A 12857-nucleotide genomic window follows, 5' to 3' on the forward strand; every position below is an offset into this window, starting at 1 on the left:
CACCCAGGCGCCCCTAAATATGTGTATTTTAAAATGTTTACATTTATGCTTATACTACAATGCTTTTGGAAAATAAAGTTTCCAAGCTTTAAATAACGTACGAACTTATTCTATGTTATTTAGTTGCCTTTTTTTGTGCAAGTGTTTCCTGCCTGTCTATGGCTCTAAGAGCTCACAATAACATCAACAAATATAGACTATAACTGCCTGTGTAATTTGTCACAGTGCATGGATTTTTAAAATATAAAGAACTTGAGCTCTGTTGAAGTGGTATAATCTGGCCATTACCTTACTGCCTACAACCGCTGTCTCACATTTCATATTTAGTGTTCTCTTGCAAAACTATCCTAAAAAATATCTTAATTTTTTCTGCTTTAGGCACATTCAAAATACATATTTTTAATACTAATCACTTGTGCATGTTTGACAGGCCACATTTTAAAATACAATATGGTGTTTTACTTTCCTGAATGTTAAAAACTGATTTTTCTTTTTCACTTTTTATCAGAGTGTATGGCATCGTATCTAAAGTAACAACTGTTCTTAACATTATATTTTGAATCTGTATTAATCTAGTTACTCTTTGCTTATGGCTTTTCTTAAATTTATTTATTTATCTTGAGAAAGGGAGGGAGGGAGGGAGGGACGGAGAGAGAAAGAGAGAGAGAGAGAGAGAGAGAGAGAATCCCAAACAGGCTCTTTACTATCATCACAGAGCCTGATCCAGGGCTCGAACTCACAAACTGTGAGATCATGACCTGAATCAAAATCAAGAGTCAGACTCTTAACCAGCTGAGCCACCCAGGCACCCCTGCTTATGGCTTTTATTAACATTATTGTGTATGCATTAGTTGTCTTATGCTTCTTAGGGGAAAAAAAAATCCAAGAAGGGTTTCATTTAGAATTCATTTCCTATAAGTTAATGGAAAGCAATAAGTATAAACAATAAAGCCAAAATCCCTTGATCAGGCAAAAATGCCCTGATAATGTAACTTCTGCCAAAAATGCTTTTATTTTTGGTCCACCTCATTCTTCAGATAATACATAAGATGTCGGTCACTTCAGAGAGACTTCTTTGAGTATATAGGTATGTGTTGAATCATAATACACCGTTTATTCCTTTCAGAGAGAGTTATAATTTGTGATCGTTAGATTTATTGCTTTTGCTTATTAACAAGGTTCCAGAATGGCAGCACAATCTGATTGCACAAAGGAGAAAGTTGAGGTTTGTGCAGGGGACAGACACGCCAGGGTGGCTGAAATCATGGAGCGTGGACGCAGCATGACAGAAAAGGGCAACAGGGATGCAGAAGCCCCAAACTTGCAGTTCCTTTAAGCTATGAGGAGGTTAAATTCACTCAAAGCACAATGTCAGGGATCACTTGACTAACTGTGCTGTGATTTAATGGGAGATATTGGAGCACAGAGCCTAGTGCGGGGCTGGAACTCACGACCCGTGAGATCATGATCTGAGCCGAAGTCAGATGCTTAACCAACTGAACCACCCAGGCGCCCTGATAAATCTTATTTATCTGTTGATATCCCTGTTTTTTGAGTATGCTGTCTCTCTTTCAAAAGAGAGAAAAGAAGCCGAAAAAAACAATGTTACATGTCCAGAGTGACATATTAGTGACTTGGATAGCACTGAGGAAAACTGTCCCCTTGCCTAAGAGACAGATGGGTCAGCCAGCCTGCAGGCATTTTTCCATTTAACAGTCACCAGAACTGAGATACATGATATTTCTGTCTCCCCTTACAGGTAAGGATAATGAGCCAAAGGCAATTTATATAATTTGTCCAAGATCATCCATGTAGAAAGTGGGAGAATCAGACCTTGAATCAATAGAGTCTGGATGGAGCCCAATGTCTTACACATTAAATGTCTCTTTAGTGAGAGATAATGTTTAGTAGCAATATTTATACATTGTAGACCCATCATATTTCATTTATTTAGTTATTTAGTACCTTAAAAATACTTGTAGTCATCATGGTAGCCTGATTAAATGAACATTTTTAACAGCTTGATTGAGCTATAGTTAATACAAAATATTGCACATATTATATATTATATATAAATAATTTGATGAGTTTGAACGTATGCATGTATCTGTGAACCCATCACCAATAATCAAAGTAATAAACATGTCCGTTACCTCCAAGAGTTTCCCTGTGCCTCCTCCCTCCTTTTTTGTGGTAAGGACAATGCAAAATTTAGTGTAAGAAACCAGAGTCAATAGCATTCAAATATTTTCTCACGCATCAAAGGCTTTGTGCCACAACCGCTGACAAATCCTTTCACGGTCATTGAAATAAAACATGCATACATACAGATGCACATACATATAGGGAAAATGAATGCTTAACTAGATACACATAAGGATTCAATATCCCCATTTACAGTTGCTTGAGAAACACTTTAGAACAGGAAAAACTATTCAAGTTCAAGGACTGAATGATCAATTTTATTTAGTCAGATGTGAAAAAATACATAGTTAATTGGTAGGCAAGGTCTCCACGTACCAGAATCCAATTATAGAGTCTTCAAAACACTAGTGAAATAAAAGTTAATGAGACATTTTTAAAGACATTACAATTTTATGATACTGATTGATTTTGAAAAATGGCAAGGATAAATTTAAGTTTAATATGCTGAAATAAATTTTCTGTCTTCACTTTGGAATCCCAGCCAAAAGAAGTATCATTAAATAGGGAATAATGGAGATGAATATCCATATGATATGTGAACATATATATAAAATATTTGTGTGCTTCTAACTAAGAATTCCTTTTTTATTTTCTTTTTTTAAAATTGGTCTTGGCTTACCAGTGGTCTAAGAAATTTGGTGAGCTATATTATCATTGCCCTCTGAATTACAGTAAACGTAGGGAACAGTTTCTCCAAATCAGCACTAACTCAAATGTGATTGGACATATACCAATGCTAACAAAAATAATAACAACCATGAATCTATATTATTGTAAGTATAACAAGGAGTGCATTGTTTTGGCACCTCTACAGAATACTTGTTAAAATGTGTATTTTTCTTGCAACTGAAAAGGATATATATTTAATATTATAATAGCTTTTTCTTCAGTAAATAAAGACTTATTTTGTAAGTTGTTAGTATAATGAAACCCCTTCGATTGATTAAATGGATGGTTCATAAGGAGATAGTTTATGATCTGTAACTATATAAAAAAGCAAATAAAAATGAGAGGAATTAATGTCATGTGCATTAAATGTCACTTATAACAATAAATCTTACTTGATAATAAAAGTGGGTAATCTTATACAACCACAGACCTTTTTTAATTTGTAGATTAAGCTGCATGTTTTAAGCATTTATTTTAAAGAAAAGGTTCTATTCACTATGTCATCAATATAGCTATGTTGCTATATTGAATAAAGTAATCGGCGTACATACTAATAAGAGGGTCTACTCTTACCAGTTAATTTGCGTTTGTTGTTACATGGCAAGCTGTTTGTAATTTCTTTATAAAGCTTTGATGTTTTTAAGACTGTTCAATGTTATCTGTGCTGTGAGGCGTCTTCACTTCTAGGAGACAGTTCAAGACTTCTGAGTATCTCCTATATATGGTAGCAACCTAACGCTGATATGACACATAGTATGTACTGAAGAAAGATTGATTGAATAACTAGTGTGAATACGTGTTTTTATTTTTATGTGCTTGTATTGCCCACTGAACTACAAAATCTTTGAGGATAAACCCCATGTCTTATTCATAGTATTTGTGAGGAATTTATCATTATATGAACCGTAGGGTGAAAGTGGTTCATCTATCAGTCTCATGTCATTTTGACTGCAAGTGACAGAAACTCAACAATCACAGCTTAAGTAAAGTCAGGTGATTATTCTCACATGGCAAGAAAACGAGAGGTGTGCATTCTAGATATCATGGCATAGCTCAGTCACTAAATCAAGCTCTTTTCATCTCTGTTCCTCCGATTTAAATGTTATAAGGTGGCTGTGACACTCGCCTTCTTCCAGAATCATGTCCTTGTATTGGCGGGAAGAAAGCAGAAGAAAAGAGTTTCTCAATCTGATTTTTTCATGTTTTTTAGATGGGAAACTTCCCTGGCCGACTTCCCTTCAAATCTCAGCTAGAAGCAGGTCCTATGCTGTCTTGAGACTAGTGGATGGTCAATGAGATGGTAATGAGACTCTTCCAAATTCCATCATGGAAGAGTTAGACCAATCATGATTTAGCCTCTGGGATTAGAACACACATTAGAATATTTAGCCCCTGGGCTTCTCCTCCCTGAGATCCTAGATTCCACCTTCCACTTAAGCAGGTTGTGGCTAAATTAGCACGGAAAAGAGGATCACTGAGTTGTTAATGGACAATCTGTGTTATAGTAAATATTACCTGTAAAGAAGTGGATTTGTTAAAATGAATTATTCATGTCATATGCTACCCTCAATTGCTCTTTATATTTTTATTTGTGTTCACTTGGCAATATTTCATATGAGCAATTTCTGTTTCTTTCAGGCTAATTATAAATGCATTAGTTCTATATTTTTAGTTATAGTGGAAAGAAAAATCTGCAATAGTGAAAGATACATTGTTTTCATCAGCTTTCTTTTTTAATTTTTTATTTTAACATTTATTTATTATTGAGAGACAGAGAGAGACAGACCGTGAATAGGGGACGGGCAGAGAGAGAGGGAGACACAGAATCCAAAGCAGGCTCCAGGCTCTGAGCTGTCAGCACAGAACCCAACGCGGGGCTCGAACTCACGAACCGTGAGATCATGACCTGAGCCAAAGTCGGACGCTCAACTGACTGAGCCACCTAGGCGCCCATCAGCTTTCTTTTTTAAATGTCCATCTTGCTCTTATAATTGCAAGGGCAATTCAAATGTTAATTATGTTTTCTGTCTTCTCTTAGACCTGAAGAGATAAATATGAATTTAGATTCCATTCATCGGTTAATTGAGGAAACACACATCTTCCAGATGCAGGAGCCATCAGTTAAACCACCTTGTGACATGTTAGCACCTGCTTCATCCCCCAAGGACACTTGTCCTTCCTGTTTGCCACATCAGGGACTGCAATCGCGTGCCGCTCACAACTTCTGCGCTCACTCCTGTAACACCAGTGAGTGGAATATTTGCGAAGAGCTTCGCCTGAGGGAACTTGAAGAAGTCAAGGCCAGAGCTGCCCAGATGGAGAAGACCATGAGGTGGTGGTCAGACTGCACTGCCAATTGGAGAGAAAAATGGAGCAAGGTTCGGGCCGAAAGGAACAGCGCCAGGGAGGAAGGAAGACAGCTCAGAATAAAATTGGAGATGACGATGAAAGAATTGAGTGCACTGAAGAAGAAGCAGAGTTTGCCACATCAAAAGGAGGTATTAGAAACTACCCAAGACCTGAAGCATCCTACTTTCATGGAAGTGCCTTCTTCTGCACAAAGAGACCCATTTCACCTTGGTTCACAAACGTGGGAGTCTATCAGAGAGTGTCCGGTAAAAAGAGAATTTCCTACAAAGGAGAACCCGGATAGTAAGGTAAGAAAAACACCCACAGGGGAACCAGAGATTATGTGCACATTTGAATGCCCTATACAGTAATGGAGAGGAAAAGGAAAATGACACACTCATTGGTTGTGGTTTTCCAGAAACCTGAGTTATTCATTTTATCTCCTTAAATAGCATCAGTTTATATTGTTACCCCTTTCTATTTAATTCCATCTCTAAAAATATAAAACATATCTTGCTCTTCTATAGTTCTATCTAAACTTTTAAGCCTTTCTGCGATATATGGGATTTATGGTAGATGTAACCTAGGTTACATCGTAAATGAACAATTTGCAAAGACTGAAATATATTTTATCAGATGGTAGAACATAGAAGGGAAAAAGAAAGCTTGAGGAATGCTAGTTAAAGTTCAGTCGTATACCTCTTTAGAGACTGATAAAGAAATGAAAAGAGGAATTTGATGCTGAATCATAAGATTTGTTTCCTTCCAAAACTATGTTTTCTTTATGATTTTTCTACACTAGATATAAAAATTTAACAATAACTGCTTTATTTTTTTTTCAGGAAGAAGATTTGAATATTGACCAGTTAAAATTAAATGAAGAGATGAAACTCAACTGTCCTGATTCATTACAAAATGCTGTTTCTGAAAACAGTACACTGAAATCTGCATTAAGACCACAAGCAATAAACCTGCCTTTGGAGAATAAAGTGCCTGAAATTTCAGCTTTGCAGGTACATCTGGATGAGTTCCAAAAGGTTTTATGGAAAGAAAGAGAGTAAGTGCTAATCATTGTCCCCCATTAACCAAGTCTGATTTTCAAACTTATTAAAATTAAGCCTACCAAACTGTCCATTTGATAATGTATTTTATGCAAAATTAGTCATTAAGTACTAATATTTAAAATATGAGTTTGATATTTGTATATTTTTTGAACTTTTAAAAATATGAAATAGTTAATATGTAAATATTAAACAACACACTACTGCACAGGCATTGGGCCAAATAGGAAATCAAACAGCAAATCAAAATATACCTCAAAACATGAGAAAAAGAAAATACAATATTCCAGAACCTATGGGTTGCAAAAACAGATGTTAGAATGTAACTTATGCTATAAATGCTTGTATTAAGGAAAAAAGTTCAGGGACACCTGGGTGGCTCAGTAGGTTAAGCACCAAATGCTTGATTTCGTCTCAGGTCATGATCTCATGGTCCGTGAGTTCACACCCTGCATTGGTCTCTGTGCTGACCGTGTGAAGCCTGCTTGGGATTCTCTCTCTACCTCTCCCTCTCTCTGTACCCTTCCTCCACTCACACTGTGTCTCTCTCCCTCTCTCTCAAAATAAATAAATTAATTAATTTTTTAAAAATTTCAAATAAACAACTTAATATTATACCCCAAGGAACTAGTAAAAGAAGAAACTTAGCTGAAATTTAGTGAAAGAAGGAAATAACAAAGAAAAATCAGAAATAAATAAAATAGAGACCAGAATAAACAACAGAACACCGAAAGTAATGAACAATTTTTCTAAAAAAATAAATGAAATTGGCAATGCTTTAACATTAAGAAAAAAAAAGAGAACACTCAAAAACCAAAATGAGAAATGGAAGAGAAAATATCACAACAGATAACCACAGAGATATAGAGTGTGCTAACAGATTACCATAAGCAAAATTAAAAAAAAAAAAAGATAATTCCTAAAAATGCACAAGATTGAATCATGAATCTTGAATCCAAGAAGTAGGAAATCATCTTAGACCAATAACAAGAATGAAAGTTGAACTGGGAATCAAAAATCTCCCAGCATAGAAAAGCCCAAGACCACATGGTTTCATTGGTAAATTCTGCCAAACGTTAAATAAATTTAACGACAACCTTTATCAAAATCTTACAAATAATGGAATAGAGGGAATACATTCAAAATCATTCCATGACACTAGGTCAACCCTGACACCAAAGCCTAATAAAAACAATACAAGAACAAAAAAGTCTAGTTTGTCTGATATAAGAATTACTACTGTTTCTTTTGACATTCATTTGCATGATAGATGTTTCTCCCTCCCCTCACTATCAATCTGCAGGTGTCTCTAGGTCAAAAAAAGAGTCTTTTATAGACAGCATATAGATGGATCTTGTGTTTTTATATATTCTGACACGTGTGTTTTTGAATAGAGCATTTAATCTGTTTACATTCAAAGTAATTATTAATAGATAGGTATTAATAGCCGTTTAGACCCTTACAACAGAGAAAAGTGTTACAAGAGAATAGAGATGGAGAGTGAAATAAATGAGATCAGAAACAGGCTTGATGAAATGAACAGCAGGCTGGAAAAAATCAGAGGAACAAAGTAGTCACCTAGAAGACAAAATAGTAGAAAATGATGAAGCTGAAAAAGGAGAGGAAGACAAATTATGCAACATGAGAATAGACTTAGGGAACTCAGTGACTCCATCAAAAGTAATAACATTCATATTATAGGAGACGAGGAAGAAGAGAGAGAAAAGGGAGAAGAAAATTTATTTCAAAAAATAATAGCAGAAAACTTTCCTAATCTGGGTAAGGAAACAGGCATCCAGATCCAGGAGGCACAGAGAACTCCCATCAAAATCAACAAAAGCAGCCCAAAACCAAGACATTCTGTAATTAAATTTGCAAAATATAGTGATAAGGAGAAAATCTTACAGCAAAACAAAATAAGTCCTTAACTTACAAGGGAAAACCCATAAAGCTGGCTGGAGTTTTCTCAACAAGCTTGGCAGGCCAGAAGAGAGTGGCATGAGATTTTCAAAAGTGCTGAAATGGGAAGAATCTGCAGCCAAGTTCACTCTATCCAGCAAGTCTATCATTCAGAATAGAAGAGATAAAGAGTTTCCCAGAAAAAAACTAAAGGATTTTGTGACCACTAACCCAGCCCTGCAAGAAATATTAAAGAGAACTCTTTGAGTGTAGAGGGGAGACCAAATATGACAAAGACAAGAAAGGATCAGAGAAAATTTCCAGAAACAATGACAAAGCAAGTCATTTTTTGGCTTGTTAGGTTTTAGTTTTTATCATTCTCTTTTCATCATCTTGTTTTCATCATCTCTGGCAGATTCACCTTAATTATGTTTGAGTTATTAATGTACATGGCTAAAACAGTCAGTGTACTTTCTAATTTTTACAGCATTAGTAGACCTCAGCTAGTCAATAAAAATGAAAAATATACTGATATTTATAAGGGACAACTCAAAATTTGAGAGTTACTGATTGCAGAAAAAGGATGCTTTATTCATTGACCATTAGTGGTATAGAGCAAAAAGCACTAGACTTGAAATTAAATGACCTGGTTTTCGCCTTGGATCTGACCTATTCAGCGACATGATACTGGGTTAGCTGAGAGTGTGCTGTTGTCTCCTTTGTAAGTAGATGGATCGTCGTGCCTATGTCACAGTTACCTATTGCTTTATAACAAACCTTCCCACAAAATGATTAGTGTTGAAACAACAATCACCATATATTCTGTTCATGAAGCTAGAGCATGGTTTTGTGTGGACAACTCATCTGTCACTACATGAGGCTGCAGCCGGGATGGTTCAAGGCTGGAGATGACTGAATTGTTGGGGACCAGAATCATGTGAAGCCTCCTCTCTCACGCTCATATCTGGTGGCTGACTTTGGTTCTCCCCTGGGGTCTTACGTGGAACACCTGCAGGTGCCCTATCCATGTGGCCACTTTGATTCCTCACAGCATACTGGCTTGGTTGAAAGTGGACATTTTAAGAGCACAGAGAGGGGCGCCTGGGTGACTCAGTCGGTTAAGCATCTGACTTCGGCTCAGGTCATGATCTCATGGTCTGTGAGTTCGAGCCCCAGGTCTGGCTCTGTGCTGACTGCTCAGAGCCTGGACCCCGCTTCAGATTCTGTTTCTCCTTCTCTCTCTGCCCCTCCCCCACTTGTGCTCTGTCTCTCAAAAATAAATAAATGTAAAAAAATGTTTTTAAAAAGAGCACAGAAATATATGGCATTTTAATGACCTTGTCCCAAAAGTCACTTAGCATCACTTCACTGATTTCCGTCTTCACTGATTTCTTTTTTTTCCTTTAATTTTTTTATTTATTTTTGAGAGAAAGAGAGACAGAGCATGAGCAGGAGAGGGCAGAGAGAGAGGGAGACAGAATCCGAAGCAGACTCCAGGCTCTGAGCTGGCAGCACGGAGCCCAACACGGGGCTCGAACCCATGAACTGTGAGATCATGACCTGAGCTGACGTCAGATGCTCAACTGACTGAGCCACCCAGGCGCCCCCTGCCTTCACTAATTTCTTGTGAGGATCAAGCACAAATAATGTCTGGGAAAGTGACTATTAGTGCGGGTTACTCGGTATGATGTTTTTGTTGTTGTTATTCCTTCATGATCACCTTAGGCAATTATTAGCATTGTGTGGAATATTTGATACACTTTAAAATGTGGTCCCAAAGTCTGAAAATAAGTATTTTTCCATCTCTTTAGTTATAAGACTCTTAATGGGCAGAAAAAAATGGAAAAAAATAAATATGAATAGAATTCTATACATTATATAATGGTTTCAATTTTCCCAGTTTAAATGGATTGGAATAGTGACTATTCACACACAAATATTTCACAGATACTATAAGCCCTTTATCTGCCATTCTTTTTCAGCCAGAAGTTTCTCATTAGTCCCTCTGAAATTTATTCCCACCACTAATACCCTTTTCCAGATGCTTTGTCTACAAGTTACCATATGAAGAGATTGTTATAATACAATCATGATACAATCGACTGTAATAATATACCTGAGTATATAATAAAACCTTCTTATTCTACCGTCAAGTATAAATTCCTAATAGACGTAATCAACATTAGTAGAAAGGAGAAAAAAACCGAATTAAATTTTAGGCACGGTCCCCTATTGACATTAATTTTATCTGGAGCTAAGTCTCAGTCAAGCTCTAATCTCTGTGTTTTATTTCCTGAAGGATTTAACTTGTTAGTGGTTATAGACTTCTCTCACACCCACTCACAATGTTACTTTACTGACATAATGTAGTACAGACCATACGAAACAGCTGTTTCCTACATGTAAACTCCCTGAGGGGCCGGTTTTAATGATACACACGAGTATTGCTACACCCCGACTCACACACACATACACATACATATATATCTGACTTCCTTGGAATAAGTTAACCACCTCTCTAGTACATAAACTCTTCGGTTCTCCACAACTTGAATATATAAGCCATAGACAGGCCAGAAAATAAGGGGGAAAGGGGACCTCTGATTCTACTTTGTCTCTTTAGTAAACTATCCCATGGGCGTTATGTGTCCATGAATCAACATTAGCATGAAGTCCGCATGAGGCGATCGCAAAGCCTTTTTTCTATCACAAGAGAATGTTTCCCAAGGATATAGTATATACTGTTGCTATAAATCTATCTAACTTTTTAAATTCTGCCTCCTGGAATCTCAGCAAGTAGATGGCTGGTGTGGAGAACATGTGAATGTAATTTTGCCTATGTTCCCAGCTAGTGGGAAAATTCCCCTGACTAGAGCACAGGAATCCGCCAAGAGAACTCAGGGGATCATGTCCACCACTCTCACTATGGAGAACCTCCTTATCAAAAGCAAGAAACTTTCTTCTATTATTTGTACTCTGAGTACCGTTCGCTTTTATGAAAATAATGATCCAGTATCTGGAACCTTCTCGTGTATTGAGAATTTGTACATTTTTTGATCTCTTAAACTCTTCCGAGATAGAAAATTTGAGGTACAGACAGGAACCTAATCCTTTTACCGAGCTAGGTGTACCTAGACCTTTCGGGAGAGGAACTTCGGCAATCTTAAGTAAGGGAGACCATGAGCTCTAAAATAGTTTAATGTTTAGAACCAGTACCCAAATTAAACTGCAGAGGGCACCTGTATCCCTTAGCAAATGCTCTGCGTTATTTAAGCTGAGCTATAATCAATCCTCCTTCTCAATTTTATTTCTTAGTTTATTTTCTATATAAGAAAAGGAGTATGCTTCAATTATTTTGCTTTGCTTCATTAAATTGTGTGGTTTTTTTCTCAATAAAATGAGACTGAAAATCTTAGCGGGATTACATAGATTCCTGAATGAACACAATGAACAAATTGTCATGCAAGTCTGGTTAATGTTATTTAATGTAATATTGTTAAAGATTAGACAGTCAGGCCTACTTATTTATTTACTATTACTAATGGCATATGCAGTAAACACATTTGCCTTTTTAAAACAGTAATTTGTGGTGTGTATTCCTTTATACGTACGTATTTATTTTTCTAGCTGTATTGAAGTATAACTGAGAAACAAAATTTGTGTGTATTTAAGTTGTACAGAGTGATGGGGTTTTACTGTTTTTTTTTAAGTTCTTATTTTAATTCTAGTCAGTTACGATAGAGTGTTCTATCAGTGCAGCTATGCAGTATAGTGATTCAGCAATTCTATATGTCACCCTGTGCTCATCCCAACAAGCACACGTGATGTACTACCGTACACTGTGAAATGATTACCACAATGAAGCTAATTAACACATCCGTCACTTAACATTGTTACTAATTTTTGTGTGTGGTGAGACCTCTTATGAGGTCTTAGCACATTTCACATATGCAATATGATATTGTTAACTACAGTCTTCATGCTGTACATTCGATTCCCAGAACTTGCTCATTCCTTAACTGAAAGTTTGGATTGACATCTCCTAACTATCCCCGCTTCCCAGCTCCCGGCATTCACCATTGCACTCTCTGTTACTATGAGTTCAACTTTTTAAGATTCTGCATATAAATGAGATGATATAGTATTTGTCTTTCTGTGGTGGCTTATTTCATTTAGCCTAATGTCCTACATATGTACACATACACACACACACACACACACACACACACACACGCACGCACGCACGTCTCACATGTTCCATGTCCATTTGTAGATGGACAATTGCCTCTATATCTTGGCTTTTGTGAATATTGCTGCAATGAACATGAAGGTACAGATGTCGCTTTGAGATACTTCTTTCCCTTCCTTGAGCTATGTACCTAGAAGTGGGATTGCTAGATTATAATGATAGTTCTATTTTTAATTTTTTGAGGAACTTGCATACCTTTGTCCATAGGGGCTACACCAATTTACACTGCACCCCAACAATATCATTTCAACTACACTCTTACCAATCCTGGTTATCGCTTGTCTTTTTGATAATAGCCATTCTAAAGTGTCGAGGTGTTATCTCACTGACGTTATGGTTTGCTTTTCACTAATGATTACTGATTCAAGCACCTGTACATATGCTTGGCCATTTGTATGTCTTCTTTGGAAAACTGTCTACTCAGG

The 12857-nt window shown here is 36.6% G+C and overlaps 1 protein-coding gene across 1 annotated transcript in view; it reads left to right on the top strand.

Moving 5' to 3' along the window:
- CCDC102B (coiled-coil domain containing 102B) overlaps positions 1 to 12857 on the top strand; it is a 189670-nt gene that overhangs the window by 99799 nt on the left and 77014 nt on the right. Inside the window, 2 exon segments of the mRNA XM_078435158.2 lie at positions 4913 to 5531; positions 6066 to 6280. Of these exon segments, the coding sequence (XP_078291284.2) occupies positions 4913 to 5531; positions 6066 to 6280 (834 nt within the window).

The sequence above is a fragment of the Panthera onca genome, chromosome D3 (assembly GCF_046562875.1).
Source record: "Panthera onca isolate mPanOnc1 chromosome D3, mPanOnc1 haplotype 2, whole genome shotgun sequence".
NCBI lineage: Eukaryota > Metazoa > Chordata > Mammalia > Carnivora > Felidae > Panthera > Panthera onca.